Source organism: Homarus americanus, unplaced genomic scaffold (genome assembly GCF_018991925.1).
Source record: "Homarus americanus isolate GMGI-L3 unplaced genomic scaffold, GMGI_Hamer_2.0 scaffold25013, whole genome shotgun sequence".
Classification (NCBI taxonomy): domain Eukaryota; kingdom Metazoa; phylum Arthropoda; class Malacostraca; order Decapoda; family Nephropidae; genus Homarus; species Homarus americanus.
Window position 1 is genome coordinate 5186428 of NW_024722158.1, and position 21819 is coordinate 5208246.

The 21819-nt window shown below is 35.0% G+C and overlaps 3 protein-coding genes across 7 annotated transcripts in view; all 3 read right to left on the reverse strand.

The window, feature by feature from the left end:
• Positions 1–609: 609 nt before the first annotated feature.
• LOC121862018 (protein krueppel-like) lies at positions 610–3445 on the reverse strand. The gene is made up of 2 exons (XM_042359948.1): positions 3425–3445; positions 610–996 (listed from the first exon to the last, which is right to left on the reverse strand). The coding sequence occupies exons 1-2, from the start codon at positions 3443–3445 to the stop codon at positions 610–612; spliced, it is 408 nt and encodes a 135-aa protein (XP_042215882.1).
• LOC121862019 (zinc finger protein 84-like) lies at positions 1342–12313 on the reverse strand. Its single transcript, XM_042359949.1, has 6 exons — positions 12206–12313; positions 10997–11230; positions 10774–10863; positions 9921–10122; positions 6011–6378; positions 1342–4059 (listed from the first exon to the last, which is right to left on the reverse strand). Exons 1-6 carry the CDS (start codon positions 12311–12313, stop codon positions 3634–3636), a joined length of 1428 nt encoding a protein of 475 aa, XP_042215883.1. The 3' UTR covers positions 1342–3633.
• LOC121862141 (hypermethylated in cancer 2 protein-like) overlaps positions 10584–21819 on the reverse strand; it is a 106966-nt gene continuing 95730 nt past the window's right edge. Inside the window, exon 6 of one of the 5 annotated variants that reach the window (XM_042360193.1) lies at positions 10584–13589. In XM_042360193.1, the coding sequence (XP_042216127.1) occupies positions 13266–13589 (324 nt within the window). In that variant the 3' untranslated portion in view covers positions 10584–13265. Of the gene's footprint in view, positions 13590–13609; positions 14666–16866; positions 17918–19829; positions 20352–20704; positions 21723–21819 lie in introns of those variants that run through there. The other 4 variants (XM_042360189.1, XM_042360192.1, XM_042360187.1 and 1 more) reach the window with 4 other exon arrangements.

Consider the following 21819-nt stretch of genomic DNA (forward strand, 5'->3'; position numbering starts at 1 on the left):
CAAAGTATGTATACTGTACCTGTATATGAATGTATGTAAACACACATGCATTAGCATGTGTGTGTGTGTGTGTCATTAGGGAGGCTGCACCTGGTCTAGCTACAAATATAGATTCCAAAAAGGATTTGGACAAAGTTCAAAGGGAAATGAATACATTTAAAGCATAATATTGTATCATTAGATTTTTATAGTAAATGAGGAAAGAAATTTTAACAATGGATAACAAATTTCTGATTGATAATGTGTCTGAGCCAAAATACTTATATAATCACTATACTGAACTGTATACAGTACTTGTACAGTATATTGTTACTATTGCAAATATAATTACCAGTATTACAGTAATATTTATAGTACAATAATTAATATCATAATGTTGAGGGATACAGCTCGATAAAAGAAAATGAAACTGTGCAAAATATGTCCATTTTGCTTGTTATTATTCAGCACATACTGTTCTGTACTTTAGGGGTTAAAAATTATTGTACTGTACTGTATAATGATTACACTATTTTTCATAAAACTGAACACTACAGATTGATTGATATAATAAAGACCTTACTGTACATCTCAAGCTGATCACTGGATAAACAAACCTGAGCAGTATGTTTATTCAATCACAGGAGGCAGGATTGTTCGTCGGGTGTGTCGCAGTCTCACGTGACTCTTGAGATGGTCTTTCCGTGTTGATCGGTATGGACAGTGCTCACAGGCAAAGGGTTTCTCACCTGTGTGTGTTCGAATGTGTGCTTTTAATTTTTCCTTCTGTGCCGCTGAATACGGGCAATAAGGACATGTAAATGGCTTTTCACCAGTATGAATTCTTAGGTGTGTCTTGAGATTGGCACTGTGGACAGCTCTGAAGGGGCAGTGTGGACAGGCAAATGGCTTCTCCCCAGTGTGAGTGGCCACGTGGATCTCCATATGACTACGAGAAGATGTAGAGTAGCCACAGCAAGGACAGCGTAGGGTGTTGGCACCTCCTGCATTGCCTATCTGTGGAGCAGTAAGACTTTGTTAATATTAATTGCACAAATGATACATGCATGTGTTATTAGGCATATTGCATATTACAGTAAGTTAATGAATAAATGTAATTTACTGCGCTTATGGTAATGTTCCAGAATGCAGTACTGTAGTACAGGTATTACATATGTATACCAGTATAAATAAGATCTTTGTTAAAGTATTTCAGTAAAGTGATAATAATGTACAGTACTATATATAGTGTATATACCGGGATATTTAAGTATTTTCCATCTTCATTTTTTCATAAGTAGGTTTTCATACTCCTGCACCCCCCTCTTTCTGGATTTTTTTTTAGGAAATTAAAATAAATCAGAGGGTTTTAAGTTTATTTATTGAGCTGAGAATGAAATGACACAAAACAGTTGCTGCTGATTCATTATTCACCTTAGCCGAGGCTCATAATATTTATCTCCAGGTCCACTTCCTGACTGAGTTACTCTTCATTGTTGCTGCCTTATTAGAAGTTGCTGAATATGAAACACAAATAACAAGCAGATATTAGTTGTAGGGAATTACCTAGCTTCATAAGTTCACCGGCAAGGAGTGACAGACGGCAAAATGGCAACACTTGGATCAGAATTAAACTTATCTCAAATATCGTGAAATTTAAATTGTCAGGCAAATCTAGGTACACAGTTTCCTGGGGACTATAGCAGTGATATGACCAGTCAGCTGAAGCTGTGGGAATAGCAAAAAAATTTTAAATTCCATCGCAGGAAATAATCCCTCAGTCCTAGTGTAGGCTCGACTCGCTCTTGTTAGATAAATCCAACAGTGCTTGAGAGAGTTAATGCTGCAGTACTCCTCTTTTACAACAATGCTCAACATATTCATTTGGTTCATGCCTGCCACTGTACTATACAAAACATATGATGGCTGCCATCCCTACAGCTAACTTCCACTGATAATGGCTACTATTTAAGGATTAAGATCAATAAGTTGGGTAAATAATGTGCAGAGAATAAGAGTGCTGTATAAACATGAAGAAATATGGAGGAGAGTGGAAATGGAAGAACGTCAAGCAGAGAGAAGCTCACGGTATGCACAGGTGGTCTGGACAAATTGAGAGAACAAGAAGTGAAAGACTGGAACAAGAACGCACTGTATAACAAAGTGGCGTCCTCATAGTGAAGGAGTTAATGAAAAATGACATACAGTACTTTGATAATAAAGAAGGAAACAGTAGCCTTCCTAGTGGTTCATAAAAGACAGCAGCTTCCTAAGATTATTCAACCCAAATGAAATGTTTTTGGCAGTCTTAAATGGTGAAAAAAAATATAGAAAACCCAAATGTTTATATAATTATTACTTAGTGTCAATAAATAATCCTGTATAATAAACAGTTACTGTACTGATACTACTGGAATGGATGAGGGAATAGATAAAATACAGTAGCCCTATTTTGCTCTATGTCACCTTTACAAATTATATTGATATAATATATGCATAAAATATACTGTATATAACATAGTATACTGTAGCCTCTTTAATTAAAAATATACACTGTACCATATACTGTACAGAACCAGCACAGTATATTGCATATTGCAATGAAGAAAAAACTAATACAGTACAGTGCAGTACTGTACAGTAATCACAAACAAGTAACTTGAATCAGGATAGAAATAGTCTTTTATGAGAAGAATTAAGTTGATACCTGTAGTGTGAAAATAACCCCATTTTACCATTACGTATTTTATACAAAAATAACTAGTACCCTGTGCAGGTATTTACTAAATACTTGACCTAAACATAGAAAGTATTGATACCATACTATACAGTACAATAATACTGTATCTAATGACTATAAGTATAATATAACAAGTATATTTATATGTATCTATAATTTATAATAAAAAGAAAAACTATTGACTTCTTTTACATTCTCCTATAAGACACAACAGTCTATCTCATTGAGATGTATGTGCTTTGTTAGTTATATTTACGATCATCATATCTGCCTCAAGCTGGTTGGCTGTGTATTTTTCTAATACTTTATTCAGTACTGTTCATGCCAATGAGTTTTCTTGAAACCCTGTCTTACCTGGTTTACACTCTGTACCGTACTTGTAAAATTTCTAGAAAATCCCTTGGAGAGAAGTGCTTCTGACCTTTATTTTCTTAAATTTACAAATGGACCACATCAAATGATATTGCACTAAGGATGGTACAGATGACAACATCTATAATACCTTGTAATGGCTATTCAATTTAGTACTGTGCCAAAGGATTAATGTCTGTACAATTTAAACCTGTATAAATATACAGGTAGGTGTCCCAAAAATGACACTATGGTGGTAAAAGTTAAGAGTGTTCTCTGAATTATTAAAAAAATATCTGCAGTATAGAACACTACATAACACTGATGGTGATGAGCAGTTATCTCCCACCACACTGCCTCATTATGAACCTTCATCTTACCTTAGGCAGTTGACACAAAGTTTTGCCAAGAAATTCAGCAATGATGTTTTCCAGTTATGGTTATTTTCATAAACTTTAAGATCCATACCATCATGTTATATATACAGAACTGTGCTGTGAATATTGATAAGCTCTTCCATCATCTTGCAACAGCACTTATATAGAGGTATTTGTGTGGCAAAACTATCCAGTGTTCTGGGAGTGAAGTCTTAAAATGTGGTCATCTAATAATCTCTTGGTTGAAAAGCCTTTCCTGCAGTAGTCACATCTGTGAGGCTTTTTTCCGGTATGAGTACGAAGGTGATGGTAGAGGGTTGTGCTCTGAGAAGCCCGATAAGAACAATGGGGACAGGGATATGGTTTCTCTCCCGTATGAGTTAATATGTGTTTCTTTAGATATTCCTTTGTGGCTCCAGCATAGTTACAGTATGCACATGCAAAAGGCTTCTCTCCAGTGTGGGTTCGCATGTGATTAGTCCATAAGAATCTTCTTGGGGTGGTGTATGGGCAGTAGAGGCAGCGGTGTATGGTGGTGTTGGTCAGGGTATTGCTGCCTCCGAGGCTGGTGCTGCTCTCATTCTGCTGATCCACCTGTAGGGTACACTCAGCTTATTCACCTTTGCAGTAATATTACTGTATCATCTAAATCCTCATGATTTTCATGCCAATATACAACAAAACACTGCATATAAGTACACTGTACTCTGTGTTCACATACAAGAGAAGAATTAATAATATGAATTCAAATCAATTTACGTATAAGCAGTTTGCAACAAACCTTTGAAAAATTACACGATACTTAAAATGTATAGGAACCAAAAATTTCGGGTTTACCATACCGTCAGTTTTAATGTCTTGAATACTGTACTTGATATGCATTTCTTTATACAGAGTATTATTATAATCAAACATTAGCTGTGGACATTTCATGGATGATGAGAAAACAAAATGCTGTACAGTACTTACACTGCTGAAAATATTTAAAATAAGTTCAATGATTCATCAGGACAATGGGAATGTTACATTAAACAGTGGAGGTTATGTTGATGGAAAATTATCTGGTAATTTAGGAAGCACTAATGGGGAATCTGAAAGTACAATACAGTACAGTATAGTATAGGCTTTAAACTGACACAATGGACAGCCATCTGAAAACATGTTAAATGGACAAACACACAAACAAAAATTAAATATCTTTGTTACAGTCTGTGCTCATAAGGTAAAAGTATTAGGGCACACTTTCTTGGTTTATATTACCATAACTAATTTTACTATCACAGAAAATGATTAATTTGAGAAATGAGTAAAATTCAGGGAGATAAACACACATATCTTAGGCACATAAATATGGTGAAGAATTAAATTAAAAAACAAGAATAATAGTACAGAAGAGGAGAGGCGCATAGCACAACACAATAACAAGAAATGCAACTACCCAAAAGGAGGAAATGGCCATAGAATTACAGTAAAAAGAACAAAATAGTTTAGTATCAAATATGATTTCATTAGGAGTTGTAAAACTGTAAGAAGTGAAGGTGAAGCCTATTTTTCAGACTTGACAGCACATTACATAAAGGCCTATTGAGATCTAAAGTACTAAGACCATAGAACCATTAGATAAAACAGACATAAAAAGATATAAAAGTTTGAGATATTCAAAATACTAGATGATAAGTGACGAAGTGAGAAATATGGGAGTCAAAGATTTGCTCAGATTTAAAACACCGCAATGAAATTTTCAATCAAACTATTTCCCCGTGCTGCCTGCAACTGTAGATGCAATGTTAAGAAAATCTGATTAATGAAACTTCTGTACTGTATGTCTTAATCCTTTCTGGTCCTCGGCTTACAGCCACAACTCCATCCAAGGTTTCATACATCACGAAAATAAAATAGGAATCACTTCCATGTAAGTACTGTACAGACATACCAGTACAGTACTGTATATAGCTTTATTACTGTACCTTCTGTGGATATACTGTACTGTACTAAGTCTTTTTATAGAATAAAAAAAAATACACATTTCACAGTAATTATGCAACAATAAGCACAATCTTCTTGTCAAAAAAGTATTAACTTTGAACATATATTTCACCTACAGTGTATAGAATAAATGGTATACTGTACTGTACTGCACAGGTACTTACATAATGTACCCTTGTATCAAGTACACTACTGAATCCTGTTGACTGTTATTGTTTGACATGTAAACAATCAATTTCCACTTCAAATAAAAACTTTATTAACTCTTTTCATAATGTAATGCGTACTACATAATACACTATAGTTTTATTAACAAACACAATAATCTGAATATTTGTTGACTAAGAGACATCCTAATGACCATCTGCAACACTTTTCCTAATTTGTGTGTATGAACTTTGTTGTGAATATCAAAACATACCAGAAGTTTCTTGGTCCAGCACATCATCTCAGACTCAGATGTTAACTAATTTGAAGTAATCTCTGAGAGTAAACTAAAACTGTCTTAAGAGAAACTAAATTACAATGGAAAAATATATACTGTAAACTCCCCTTCCAATACTAGAATTTAATTTGTAAATGGACCCTCCCCTTCTCTTTGTATAACATCGGGTTTGGTAAGGTGAGTGCGAATATGTCTCTTGAGGTGGCTGCTACTGGAGGACTGGTAGGGGCAGCGAGGGCATGAATATGGCTTCTCCCCGGTATGTATACAAAGATGGACCTTTAGACTGCCTTTTTGAATACAACGATAAGGGCAATGAGGGCAGGCATATGGCTTAACATTTGTGTGCGTCAAGGTATGGTTCTTCAAATTAGTGGCATAAACTGTTGTATAGGAGCAGTAGGGACAGTGGTGTAGTTTCTGTGTGCCCCTGGAAGGCTCCAAACTGCCTTCCCGCCCAACACTGCCTCTCTCCCACAACACCTGTAGGGAAGGCCTCTCTTAGTTACCCACACTAGATTTTACTTAATGAAATTTTACAAAATTAATATGATTAATATTTTACCATCATTGTAAATACTGTAACACAATATAATTTTTACATAGATGTATATTAATTCATTCAACAGTTATACCTATACCATACTACAGTACAGTATACATTTAATCTACCTTATAAAAAAATTTGGTTTTATGCTGAGAACCTAATACAGTACAGTACAGCATTACAGTATAGAAGATTGATTGATGAATGCTCTTTTCTTAATACATAAAATAATTTGCATGCAGTACGGATATCAAACCAAAGTTTAAAAGCTACAGCTAATATAAACACACAGTTCAATTAAGTTGGTCCAAAAACACAAAGAGTAAACTTATGAATTGTTTGCTTAAAGACTGAAAAGAAATGTTTCTGAATATACAGAAGGAAGATTGATCCAGAAATCCCATTTTATGACCGAGCCAAAACTAACTGACCTGTTTATTGTACAGTACAGTCGTAAACACTGGCATAACTAACCTTACAAATACCTGTACAATGTAATTAAAAATACCAATGAGAATTGTTACGATGAACCTCAAAACTCTGCCAGTGATACAGTAAAAGTTGAAGCTAAAGCACTCCACTCCATTTCCCTGCAAGAGTTGTTAAGAGACAATGCCACTGGGAACCTCTGTACAACACAGGGATGTTGCTGGAACTGAGTGATTGAAGCCTGGAATGCTGGCTATGACTGAGCCTTCAGCTGACAAACACAGTGTGCATGTGCTTATGTGACACCAATACGTACTCATTTCCTTCTATCTTAAATGTCCACTGATGTTTCAAAAGATCCCTAATGGGGGACTTGGTTATGACAGGGGGTATACAGGGCAACTAATCAATAAATCAGTCATAGTTACTACAGTTGATTGAATTACTTGGGTTTTAAACCTAACAGACTGTGCTATATTACAGGAGTAACTCAAGTTGGCTTTTGTTTGTACATACAAATGCTATGCTGTACAATATGTTGTAGAATACTCTACACTCACACTTAGGGTTACGTAGGTGCCTTGATCCGCCAAAGGTCGGGTAAACAGCAGATTAATCACTTAAAACGGACTTCTCCTCTAATACAGTTCTTCAGGGATAAACATACCATTATCTCTGGATGTAAGAAAACAAAGAGTTTCTTGCTAAATGGTTTAATGGTGGTATATACATTATTTGTGGTAACTCATGGGTAACATTTGCAGGACTGTTTATCTCTGTTACAGGACACATGGCAAGGCAAAATTCATTATGGTCTGTTCCAATAACCCAGACACTCTCCACCACATCTTTACTGGTTTTCTCTTAACATCTATTCCTACAGCACTTATACTTTCTTCACTGTACACATCCATCATGTACACCCCTACACACTACAGTACAAGCAGCCTCTAGTAAAATATTCTTCTTGTGGTCCCATAGTGTTTTAACATCATTTGATTCAAAGTTCTCACCCAACTACCTTTCAAAATAAAATCGTCATACTTTTATCCTTTAACACATTTCCACTTTTTAAACACAACTCAAATATATTCACAACAATTCTTCATCATTTCTCTAACATTACTCAAACTCTAAGTTGCTTCTTCCTCCTATCTGTCTATAGTTCTCCAGTACAGTACATCCATAACCTGCAGGAGTCTGGTTGTAAACAAAGTACAGTACAGTTTTCTTTCTGAAGTAATGTTTCCTTGGACACATATATGTATTCTGAAATTTTTTGCCTTGCTCTTCTTGGATATGATATATAGATTAAGAAATTTGTGTACCTAAAGTTTTTTCAAGGACCTGTAGGTATCAATCTCCAAACATTGAGGTCATGATTGAATTTTTGGCGTTATAAATATAAATTACAGCTTAGGTTAAGTTTGATTGTTAGTGGAGAAATCAATGGTAGTAGTTTTGCAAACAAATTTTGTGTGTGAAACTGAGCCATCTTAGTACTGGTATACACCCTTGCCTGTGGGCAAGGTTGCCACAATATTGCAACCATGGGGCCACTTCAGGGGCACCCAGGTAGTGAATGGAAATACTATAATGTAAATCTGCCACTGATGCTTTCTCACAACGACTACCATCTGAATATTCCTGGATACAACTAGTTTAATAATCCTGCCAATTACCCTTCATTTACTATAACATTGTATGAACACCTTTTATCCCTCACGACCTCATTACCATGGTCACTTCTTAACTCCGTCTTCACCATTGTACCTCCCACAACTCTCGTCAGTTTCTTACCTCAGAAGCCATCATCTCTGTTGCTTTCTTATCCCTATCATCATTACCTCACAGCACACTCCTCTTCAGTATAGATGACTATAAGAATATTTCTTCACCCATTATTTATCTTTTTCTACAGGCCAAGTCATAATCTGGGACGTCAACAGAACCATTAAGACCACCATTCTCTTTACCTCATCATCATCATTACCATTTTCACAACCTGGACACCACCACCAACAACAACTTGGTCTTATCACAAACCTTCATCACCATCTTCTTCTTGTCTCCATCACAATCACACCATCTTCAGGGCCACAAGCACCAACACTGCCTTTACTTGCACCAATAACTCAACATTAACATCACCACTACCATCCCCATTAAATTCTTCCTCTTAACTGCCACCACCGTCACAGTATTGTACAGTAAACTACTACAGTTCGTTTGCTTCTCCCCCTGAACCATGAACCCCAAGATTCAGACTCATGAACCTCGAGATTCAGGCTCATGAATTCGAAGCATTTATGGACAGAATGATCAGTCTACTGCTTCAGGTTCATGAGTCTGAGTATCGAAATCCATGAGACTGAATCTTGGGGATCATGAGTCTGAATCCCGGGGTTCATGAATCTGAATCTTGGAGTTCGTGGTTCAAAAGGGCAGGGAGATGACAGCTCTACCATCATCACCACATAATTACCTGGACACAATCAGTGGTTCTCCACTAACACAACCACTACTTAAACATTACACCCATCTCACCACTACTATCTTCACCCTTATATACAGTATTGTATATATAATAAATTTTTGTACATAGTAAATGCATTGTTGGAACATCTGTACAATTATAGTATATCACATACTGTGCAGGCTGGCAAGACCAGTGTAAGTGTAAAATTACCATTTTAAACACAACTCAAATATATTCACAACAATCCTTCATCATTTCTCTAACATTACTCAAACTCTAAGTTGCTTCTTCCTCCTATCTGTCTATAGTACAGTACAGTTTTCTTTCTGAAGTAATGTTTCCTTGGACACAACTGACTATAGAAAGACTATAATCATTACAGTGCAGATATTTAGGTATACTGTATATACCGTATATAAGGACCATCACTTAACACTGCTACGGGTAATACTAAGGAGTTTGGAGATGTGTTCGTATGTGGGACTTAAGGCTACTGTTTTGTTTTGATTTGTAGGAGCAGTACGGACACTCATAAGGTTTCTCTCCTGTATGAATACGAACATGCTTTCTTAAGTTTGATCTATCACCTGTCTGATATGAACAAAATGAACAAGAAAATGGCTTCTCTCCAGTGTGAGTACGATAGTGTTCTATAAAATGTGTTTTATTGCTGCTACTAAATTTACATTGAGGACAATTGTGTCTTTTGGGGATTTTTCTGTGGTCGAAGATATTCCTCCCAGCGCCTGTGGCTCCTGCCTCGTTGGCCATATGACTGTCCAGCAACACCTGTGGGGAATGTTTATTTCATTCAGTCAAAAATTTATAGAAAAACAAAATTTTCTGTATTTGTACAACACTGTACTGTACTGTATTATCAACTGTAGTTTCCAGTTAACTGATATAACTAAAACACAGATCAACACACATGCAGTTTTTTTTCCATTTTGACTTTCTTTTAAGAGTTCAAAGTCCTTGACACCTTATGGAATCGTTACCATTATATTCTTACAAAATCAGTGAGAGCGTGTGAATACTTAAGTGCCTGTACTGTATTATATACATGTAATACCAGAAGAATCTGCAACTTTCCTATAAAGAAATATACAGTACAGTAGACTGTATATAACAGTACTGTATTGCATTCATTAAATTCTAATACTGCATTACAATAGCTAGTGAAACATGATTAATATAATTCATAACAAAATACAATTTATCAATATCAGGTAAATTCAAAATACAGTCAATATGTATTGTGAATAATTTTTTATTTTATAATCAAATTCATGAAAACAATCCCTTTTTCACAACAAATGAAACTGAAAAAGTTAGTACAGTATTACAATGTTTCTGTATCTCCTTAACTACAGAGTAAATATTTTATAAATATACTGTATACGGTATATAAACTTTTAATACATATGCTTATATTCATACAGCACACTTGAAGCCTATCATGAGGGTAACAGTATCACAATTTGAACCTTCACAGTATCCATGAAACTTTAACAGTCCACAAGAAAAATACTGGCATGGAAAAAACAAAAACTATATATGTCTAGAATTCTAAAAATGAATGAAAATAATCCATATGCTACTACAGTAAGAGATATACAAATTATGGATAAGAATGAGTTCTATCAACACTGTGGATACGAACATGCCTCTTTAAGTTTGATTTGACACCTGTCCTATAAGAGCACTGAGGACACGAGAAGGGTCTCTCTCCAGTGTGGGTACGGAAATGTTCAACAAAATTACAGCGTTTTGTACTGATGAAGGGACAGTGAATACATCTATATATTTTGGGCATCTTTTTGCTGCTGGCGAGCATGTTCCCAGATGCTGTCATTCCTCTGTCGGCAGCCATTTGACTGTCACTATTCAGCCGCACCTGTAGGGGATTTTTATCTTGTTCAGTGACAATTTCATAAGCTAAGTTTAGGCTCATTACTTATTGTTTAATCACATAACCAAGAAAAGAAATATAACTGAGATCTGCAGTAATTGCACAAATGAAATATAGATAAGTAAATATGATTTACCCAAGTTTTAATGTAAAGAGGAAAAATGAGAAAAGAAATACAGTAATCCTTTATTATGGTAATGGAAAATACATTCTTTATATAATTCTTCACAACAGGACATTTTTAGAGAAGAAAAGAGAACTTAAACTATTGTTATCACATATACTTCAATGTGACCATTGTTTATCACACACAGTTCTTTATTGTACACATGGTAAAAGAAGTACTGTACTGTATCTATCCACACTTTATGTGAAATAATACGAAACCACGGATGAAGGATTTTGACATCCCTACTGAGACAATAGGAGTCATATTGATAATATTGAAATTCATCAGACCCATCTGGACAGATATTTTTTTCACCGTGTGTACCTCTAAATTAAGCTTAGATTTCTCCTGACAAAAAACAAATAGTTTCAAACATTAAAGTTGCATCCTATTGGAAACTGAAAAACTCCATTAACAGATCAGATAAAGTAATGTTGCAGTTTAAGTCAAAGATTCTTCATATAATAAACAAACAAGCTGCTATCAAAATAAGGTACAGTACTGTACAGATAAATGGAGTATAGAGATCAGTTCTGTGTACAGTACAGTACTGTATACCATTAATGAACCACATCTAGTGTTCCTTGTTTTAAATCAAATTCATAATCAGACAGAACTTTGAAGCAGAGGGAAACTAAGAGAAAAAAATAAAGGGAGAAACTACATAAACATAATAGAAATAATACACCTCATAATATATCTGTAAAATAAGATATGTTTTCCTCTATATATATTAATTTCCTCAGTTATATGACATTGTTTCTATTACTGTACTGTATTCTCCATCATACCAAGTTATGCACTATTGTCAAGGTTTGATTTCCATGCCAGAAGTTGTCCTGCCTCATTGCCAGGATATTCTCTGGTGAACCAAAACAAAGCATCACTGAACAGCGCATCATTTCAGCAGGAACTGACCATTGCCAAACATTGATTCCTTCCTGCTTAAATCAGACACTTAATGGTTGTCTTAATTTACTACAGTGACCATTGGTATTGGTGTATTAACAAAGCAAGAACTATAAACCATAATAATGACTCGTACAGTAAAGTAGCTGTCAACGAAAAATCTACTTTAAGAAAGACTTGAGTATTATAGATATAAAATTTATGATATAGAATAACTTTCTTTTGTATATTTTTACATATACTGTATTACATAAGAGTACATAAGGAGAAATTGAACAATCAGGCAACTGACTCAGTGACTGTGTGGTGATGTGAGTGATGTGTCTATTTTTCTTCACATGAGTTTGAGGAGTAAGTTTGTGGTGATTGTAGGAAAATGATGACACAATGAAAGCCTATTTGTAGACTTAAAAACACTGACAGTATTCGCGACACTATTAATATATAACCAAACTGCCTCAAGAACTATGGTGTATTAAACATGCTTTCCTTGGACACATGCTCACCATACTATCCACTGTACATAATGATCCATTCTACAGAAGCCTCTTGGTCCCAATATTTTCAGTTGATAGTTACTTTAATGGAGTACATGAAAAGGGCAACAGGTTAAAAACTCCAAGAAAGAACAGTATAATGTTAGAGAATTCTGTTTATTTATGTAGAGATATTTACTTTTTTGTAGAAACCTCTTCACCACATGATAGTGACTGATGCCTGTTTTGATTCTTATATTACATTTTACCTGATAAAGCTTCTAAAGTAGCATAACTGGAGTGCAAGGAAGTGAACTTTAGTGTGCATAACCCCGGTATATTAATCTGTTTATAAAATTCCTTTGTTTCATGTATAAGTATTTACTACTGTACTAAACTGCAACATTACTGAAATACTGTATATTAAAACACATGCAATGAAACAAGAGTACAGTAAGACAACAGTTTACATGTGGGTCCGCAAATGTCTCTTAATCTTTGGCTTTTCATGAGAACGGTAAGGACAGTACGGACATGAATATGGCTTTTCTCCGGTGTGGATACGAATGTGTCTAGCTAAATTAGACTTTAAATTTGTTTCATATGAGCAAAGGGAGCACGAAAAACTTTTTTCTCTAGAATTAATTGTGCGATGCTTTGTAGTGTTAGTGGAGCTTGTACTCATATAAGCATAGTAAGACTGCTGATGTATTTCTGCCATCTTTCTGTTGCTGATGTGAATCTTGTCAGCACCTGAGACTCCTTCTTGACTGTCATTAGCCAGCCACACCTGCAGGAAATGTTTATTTTATTCAGTCAGTATATAATTATACACTAAATGCAAGTGAAATCAAAAGTGTAACTTAGTGAGATTATTTTGAAGAAACAGTAAACAGACATACTTTTCTAACTCTCACTGCTCGGTAAGTGCCAACATCCATATAAGTTTGTTCGACTTTAATCTATTAGTGTGGTTTAAATTTCCTGAAAGCCATTTTATCAAAGAAATCATTCACACTATTGCAGTCAAGTAAGTTATACAACAGAATCCATCCTCATTTCCAGGAAAACTGAAGATGATGTGTTTTCAGTGATATACTGTACACTTACAGCATCATAGATAATTAAATGGACAGTGATTATATGAGATGTACTGTAATGGATAAAGAGAGGATATACTGTACACAAACCTGGAGTATATTATACCAGTACAGTAAACTAAACACCACTTTGGTCAAACGTGGATTATGATAAACTTTAAAACTTTAATGCAACTTCACGTAACTTAATTTTCCATATGAGGACATTAGTGTATTACCACTGTGTGTGTATGTATACAGAATTTGTTGTTTATTCAAAAGGAGATAAACTTACTAACTGACTACAGTAATTTTAATTCAATACAAACCAAGATCTTTTTTTTTAGTAACAATTACATTAGTGGTGTAGTGTTGCAGTGTTACCAAGCCTCTTACATTAATGATATAAAGTTGTTTCTTCTGTATAATTTCTGTCTTGTAGATTAATAGTTTACATGTGAGTGAGTAAATGTCTTTTAATATAAGTATTTTCATAGGATTGATAAGGACAATATGGACAGGAATAAGGCTTCTCCCCTGAGTGAGTACGAATATGTCTTTTCAGATTGGATTTATCACCAGTTTGGTATGAACATTGTGGACAAGAGAAAGGTTTCTCTCCAGTATGAGTGCGACAATGTTCTATAAAATGGGAACGATTTTTGCTAAAGAAGGTACAAAAAGGACACCGGTGGATTTTTGGCATCTTTTTGGTGTTGGCGTAAATCTTGCCAGAGAGTGAACCTCCTCCCGCGTTGACCATTTGTCTGTTACTATCCAGCCACACCTGTAGAAAATGTTCATCTTATTCAGTCTAGTCTCTAAATGCAAAATATAAATCTAGATAATACTACAGAGTTATACTAAGTAAGCTTATGCATATACTATAAAAATATGCTTATGTACCAAAAGCATATTTAAAACAACTGCATAAAATTAGTCTTCATGCACAATCACTGTGCATTGGTGTTGATATAAAAACACATTTGTCTGCTGGATTTGAAACACTAATGAGTTTCGTTTACTTCATAAAGGTGACGGTCCCAAATTTACGAGAGAGAATCCGTGCAAAAATTGAACAACTAAATGTCTGGTTAGTGGTCCATATATATTACAGTACAGTACATACTGTATTATACTGAGGTCATAAAATATTTTTCATCTTCATAAGCATTACTGTGTTGAACTTTGTAAAGAAATTCTTAGTCACTGGACTTTTTTCACAGCTTCAAATATCAAGCCAGTGAATACTTATCACAAATCTCACACAAAGAAATATTAATACAGTAGTACAGTAGAGGGGTTGTCAGAAAATGTTTAACATGTCAGAGTTTCTTGTTCAGCTCAAGGGGAATAATCAAAGTGTTACTGGCAAAACTCAGTCCAGTCCAAATACTGTATTGAAGTTATGGCGAAAAAAATCAATAACATTAAAAAAATATATTTGTTACATCATTTTGAAATCATTAGTCATTTTATCATGTACAGTATATTTATTCTTTAATTACTTAGTTACAACTGCCCAGATAAATGAGCCAGTGAGAAAATGTTGGCTGAATATTGTGTGGCTTTGCACAGTAATGGTTCATAGTGTAACAGATATTTTGCTGAGAAATATAAGTAAAGGTACAGATGTAGGTGTAGACACAGCACATAATGAAGTACTTTGCCCAAAACCATCATGAGATGCTTCAGTGCGAAGATGAATGGCAGACACAACTACACAATCACCAGTTGCTTTTCCTTGACCCTTTCATGATCTTCCAATGCAGATTGCATCACTAAGCGCTCCCGTGCTAATCTGACCCCTCCCGCTCAGTCATATCTCACACTGAGAGCACCTCCCCCCCCTCTCCTTCGTAGAAATGCTGAAACAAAGAACCGGCCCTATCAACCACCTAACTTCTTCCCACTAGCCCCGTGGGCTAGCAGGTGTGTCTGTAAGGGTGCAATTTGAGTCTGGATCGCTCTACTCAATGTTTACTAAAATGGAAAACCATTCCTGTTACTGACACAACCTGCACTGAAAGACTGCAAGGAGTTGACATTTCTGACCATGGCCAAGAGAACCAGAAGTATAATATAAAAGAAAAAGGAAAAGTTTGCCTTCGGTTATTTTGGTGACCAAGTACAGTACAGTATTACTATTGTACTTAGAAAAGTAATCCAATATGTACACCAACTGGGTCATGTTATAAAAGGTAAAACAAATTTTCAGAATACTTTTCTTGCACTACCCTGTTTGTACGGACTGCAATTATGTAGCAAACACAAACTTCTGATCTCATAATTTCATTGTAATAATCTTCATTACATTCTAGCTAATCAACAGCATTTTTGACAAAGACTGTGGTATGCATAACATGTGCTATTAGCCATAGAGTATAAAATTATAGAAGAAAAAATTCAAGTTTTGTATTTTACCTGTACCGTACAGTAAACTATAATAGCCATTATTGTTTTGTTTTTTACATAAAGCCGACAGTTCTTCTCTTCATTCTACCCTCAGCTTCTATGTATAAAGTGGTGGTGAAGGAGGTTTGGCTATTGGCTATGATAATATCACAGCTAAAATTAGCATCTAGTACTGTAGTCTGTTTGTTATATAAGTATTATACCGGATATCATCACAAGGAAAATATATCTCCAATTTCCCATACACTCGTTAAAACCTTACCATAGACAATCAGTTCACTATTTATTATATAGCATATGAAGATAATATGAAGAACAATTTCTATATTCGAATATATCCTTCATAATTTTCATAATGTTTTGGAGGGATACTTCTTGGGATACTGTATAACTCTATTTGTTTGTCTCTGTTAATATTAATGGTCATTCATATACAGAGCACTTCCTTGTTCATTACTATCAAACAACCTTCAAACTCCTCCCCCTTTAAAACAATGTCAAAACTCAAACAGTAATTAATTTCCAAATATTATACAAGCAAATTTTGATTTAAGATGACAAAGAAAAAAATAATAAAAACTGTCCTTTATTAAGTTAAAAATCACACATATGTTAAAATCATTCCTCGCAGTGACTCAATAGTCATGACAAAACCCCGGTACAGTATAGGTACTGTAATCATTTTAAAACCAAAAAAATCTATACCTAACCTAAAGACTTAATGTGTCAGCAACATTTAATAAACTGCCACATATCCACTGTTCCAACTTTAATTTTATTCCATACAGTATTTTTGCCACTGCAGCCTTACTCAGCTAAAAAAAACCAGTCTGACTTATAAATAACTAAATATACAAAGTTGTGAAGATATATTTCTGAGAGTCACCAATGAGACGTTGTGTGTACTAAGTAAACAACAATTTCCCCAAATGAAAGTTAAAAATGTTTCCCAAATCTTAAGGCATAAATTTTTTTACTGTATATATAATATTTAACTTCTACTGTATATACTCTTTTTTTTTTAAATCTAAACTGATAGGATATATTATGCTAAGGTTATATACAGTGTACTATACTTATAAGCAAACAGTCTAGGTTTATACAATTCATCATGAAATGCAGCACAAGCTTATACAGGAGTAAGCTCTTCAAGTTTCCCAATCACAAATTATGCTCCTCATTCAACATTTTTTCTGACATTACCGGTAATTTGATGAATTACCAGAAAAGAGGACACAGTACAGTATTCATAAACTGCTATGCACGTGTCAGTATAAATATTGTCTCCACACAAAACTTACTTATGAGTAAGCAGGTGTCTTTTAACTTTAGTATTTTCACTGGACCGATATGGACAATGTGGACACGAAAAAGGTTTTTCTCCAGTGTGAATCCTAATGTGCCTCTTTAAGTGAGATGGATCACCTGTTTGATAAGAGCATTCTGGGCAAGAGAAAGGCTTTTCCCCATTATGGGTACGACAATGCTCAATAAAATGAGAGCGATTAATTGAGATGAAAGAGCACTGAGGGCACTGGAGAATTTTCCTGCTGTTGGTGAGAGTTCTTCTATTGCTTGTGTTCCCTCCTTCTTCAGACATTTGACTGTCAGTAACCACCAACACCTGTGGAAAATGTTTGTGTCTTTCAGTTACAAACTTGCAAATTTGGGAAAATTTTATGTATTGCTTTGAATAAAAAATCCACAATACTTACTCAGTGATTATACACAAACAATTTGATTATTAAATTCTACATTAATGTGATGAAAGGCTTAAACCAATATTAATTACCCAATTCGTTTATATGGAATAATTTTAAGGATATTAAGTACCAATCATTGTAGTATCAACTTCTTACAATAAAGAACATGCAATTAGTTATCTTTATTATGAAACACAAACCACTTTTACTTTTTTGCATCTTCATAATTTATACAGTATAAATAGATCAACACCTACCCTCACCAGTCAGGTAAACTATGTATAATACAGTACAGTACTAATACAGTACTATACTGTAATTCAACTGCACACAAGTAAGGTGCAAACTCAAACTGTATGGTGCCATTTTCAAAGCTGACCTTATTCTTTAACTTTTGACAGCTAAAACACAGCACCTCAGGGGTTTGTCATGTATGAATACTGACTCTTCTTCAGTTGGCTACAGACCAGAGAGTTTAGCAAAGTTGTAACCTTGACTTTTGATCTTTTGGCCCCAACACAATACAGCACCAGGTACTGTCATGGTAATACTGTGTATGTATGCCAAGTATAATCCTTGTGCCTTTTCCCATTCTTGAGTTGTGTTGCTGACACAGTTACACAAACATTAACAACACTGACATCCCTGCTCATGAAGTCCCATTGGCATAAGCACTGTACAGTACTTATTGATCACTTCTCATCCCCCGGCTCCAAGAGTGAGGAGATCTATTCTCTGGGTGCTCGGGTTTCCTCCTGTACTAACACTGGATGATGAAAGTCATAAAGTGTAAAAGAACAAACCAACTGCCTGAATGGCTAGTAAGCTGATTATTGATGAAAAAAATACTGTATACATATGCTGTCTCATGTGATTCATTGCCAGTAAAATAGTTTCATACTATAATATGAAAAGTTTTGAAAAGTTTTCAAAATTAATTTTGGTCATTACGTCAAGTATAACCTATTTACCAAACATACAGCCCAAACAGTTCCCTGCAATTTAATTATAGCTAGTACTTTACTGTATAGCTCATGGATAATCCTCCACTTGCAGCTATATCCTTGGATACTTCTATTCACTCCATTAAGTTGAACTCCTTGGTCTGTCTATCTATCTATACTGTCCTTCAACCTCACTATCTCAGCCATCCCTCCCACTTACCTCAGCCCACCCTACAATACAGTACCATCTTTTGTGTTATAATCATTCCATACCTCACACAGTCCTCTACACCCTACTCTTCATACAGCTCACTGCTTTTTAACATAAAATTACATCTCCCAACAATTATTTCCATCACATCCACATTCCAAGTCCCATTCATCACTGGAAGTTTCAAATATCTTTCAGTGAATTTTCCCTCACCTGTGTCTTTCAGTAAACCAGGAATCACTTAATTTCCCAGCATCCTTTCTCAATCTTCAGTCCTTCTCTATCATTACAGTACTGGACCAGTTTTCTCCCATACATGTACAGATCTGCAATTTTGGATCCCCGATCTCCTCACACAATTTAACCTCAATATGGCTCCGTTTTCATTCTGGATCCATGATAACCCCAGTTCTCAATCTGGTTCCACTTTCATTCTGGATTCAATATGACTTCATAATGTAACCCAAGTGCTCAATTTGGTTCCCTTTTCATTTTTTGGATCCTCGACAACCTGACATCATCTAAATACAGTACTGTAACTCCTCAATCTAATATATTTCACATCACATGTTCTGAATTACAATATATATAATAACTAATAAGACTAAGGTTAATAAAATCCTTCGAGTAAGAAAAGTATTTAACTTTATTTAGACTTACACTTTATATGTATGTAACATTTTCTGTTGTCTTACAAATAATATTACTATGATAAACAAAATCTATCACACATGTCACTACTGTACAATTATCAGTGCAAAACATTGATACAAGTCTTGTCTGGTGCCCCAAGCTCAGTTGTTGTGCCTCCTGTGTCAAATTGATGGATCTGAGAGACTTGGCTATGGATAATAATTAACTGTATTACATATGAGTGAGAAGATGTCTCTTTACCTTAGCATTTTCACTGGATCGATAAGGACAATAGGGACATGAGAATGGCTTTTCCCCAGTGTGAATACGGATATGTCTCTTTAGATTCCACTGGTCACTTGTTTGATATGAGCATTGTGGACACGAGTAGGGCCTTTCTCCAGTGTGAATTCGGTAATGTTCCTTAAAGTGAGAGCGATTGGTACTCCTGAAGGTACAATGGGGACATTGGTGAACTTTTGGCACCTTTCTGCTGTTGATGAGAATCTTGCCAGCGCCTGTGACTCCTCTCGCTTCAGACATTTGACTGTCATTATCCAGGTGCACCTGTAGGAAATGTTTGTCTTATTCAATGAAAAACTTTGTGCACAACATATGTTTAATGTTTCAGTCAATATTATTACTGCTTACTATATAATAACAGCCTCATAAAAACATTAAATTTATAAAAGATCAGTACGTTGCCAAATGATCTCAAGACAAAAACAAAAGATTCAGTTCATGTCCTACATTAAGTAGACCGAAGAATCAGTGAATAGTCTTTCTTTTACAATTAGTTTACAGTTTAAAACTGTGGATTATATAAAACAATTTCAGTTACATAATTACAGTAATCCAGCACTTATACCTTTAAGACAGTAAAATAACCCAATTATTTCTTACACTTTTCACTGAGTTATCCAGCGTGTTGTCTCACTGTCACAATTATCATATTTACGAATTTTCTCAAGCAGCGGCAACAACTGCAAGTCTTTCTGGGTAGTACAAGTTGAACCCTCATCCTGATGTCTTGTAACCATGTATGTAAAGTGCTCTCATCATCTTGAATAATGGTAACATGGATTTATGTGTCTGTATTTTAGTTGAATGGATCAGAAAGATGTTTGCAAATTTCCAGCCCCAGGGGACTTGGCTCTAACCCTTGATAAGGCACACACTGTATTCATTTTCAAAGACATAATTGATTATTCCGATTAAAAATATTTTCAGGTATAATGATAATTCCCATTTAAATAATTGCTTTTGCTTGACCTTTTTACTCTAAAATTATCCACTGTTTTTCTGAGCAAATGCTCTTCTCATAGTTGCACCTTTAATTACTTTTTAATAATTTATATAAAAGTTTGAATCACATAAAGGAGAACATTACAGCAGAGCCAAGTTTACAACAGATACATTATGGGTGTGTGTATCATCAAGAGTTCTGCAGGAGCCTCATTTCAATGCCTTTATATATTTCTTCATTACATCCAACAAATAATTACCATCACAGGAAAAGTCTAGCTCAACATTATGGTGAGTGGTTGGAGGACACTGATAGGTAGAGCATCATCTGTTTATATCTGAAAGTGAATGAATCATGTCTAAGCATACGACTTATCTGTGAGTGTGTAAATGACTCTTGATGCTGCTTTTTCGATTTGCTCGATAAGAACAATATGGACAGCCAAATGGTTTCTCTCCAGTGTGAATACGTATATGTTGATTAAGATTAGACTTATCACCTGTTTGGTAAGTGCAATAAGGACATGAGAATGGTTTTTCCCCAGTGTGGGTACGCAAATGCTCGGTAAAATGAGAACGATGTGTAGTGGTGTAAGTACAGAAGTGACACTGATATGTTTTTGGGACCTTCCTGTTGTAGGTAAGGTCCTTCTCGGCACTTGTGACTCCGCTTCTGACATTATCCGGCCACACCTGTAGGAAACGTTTGTTATTATCCAATCACCCCTACAAATAATAATTGATATTATCCAACTGTAGTTAAATTTAAAAGTATTATTTGTTACCCTGT

Coding starts and splice junctions, on each gene's coding strand:
- LOC121862018 (XM_042359948.1), bottom strand. CDS start 3,445: ATGAAGGTTCATAATGAGGCA. Junction 997..3,424: donor TGAAGGTTCATAATGAGGCA/GTGTGGTGGGAG, acceptor ACTGCTCCACAG/ATAGGCAATGCAGGAGGTGC.
- LOC121862019 (XM_042359949.1), bottom strand. CDS start 12,313: ATGCGCTGTTCAGTGATGCTTTGTTTTGGTTCACCAGAGAATATCCTG. Junction 10,864..10,996: donor AATCAAACTTAAAGAGGCAT/GTTCGTATCCAC, acceptor TTTCCATGCCAG/TATTTTTCTTGTGGACTGTT. Junction 10,123..10,773: donor TGATAGGCTTCAAGTGTGCT/GTATGAATATAA, acceptor CATTCCCCACAG/GTGTTGCTGGACAGTCATAT.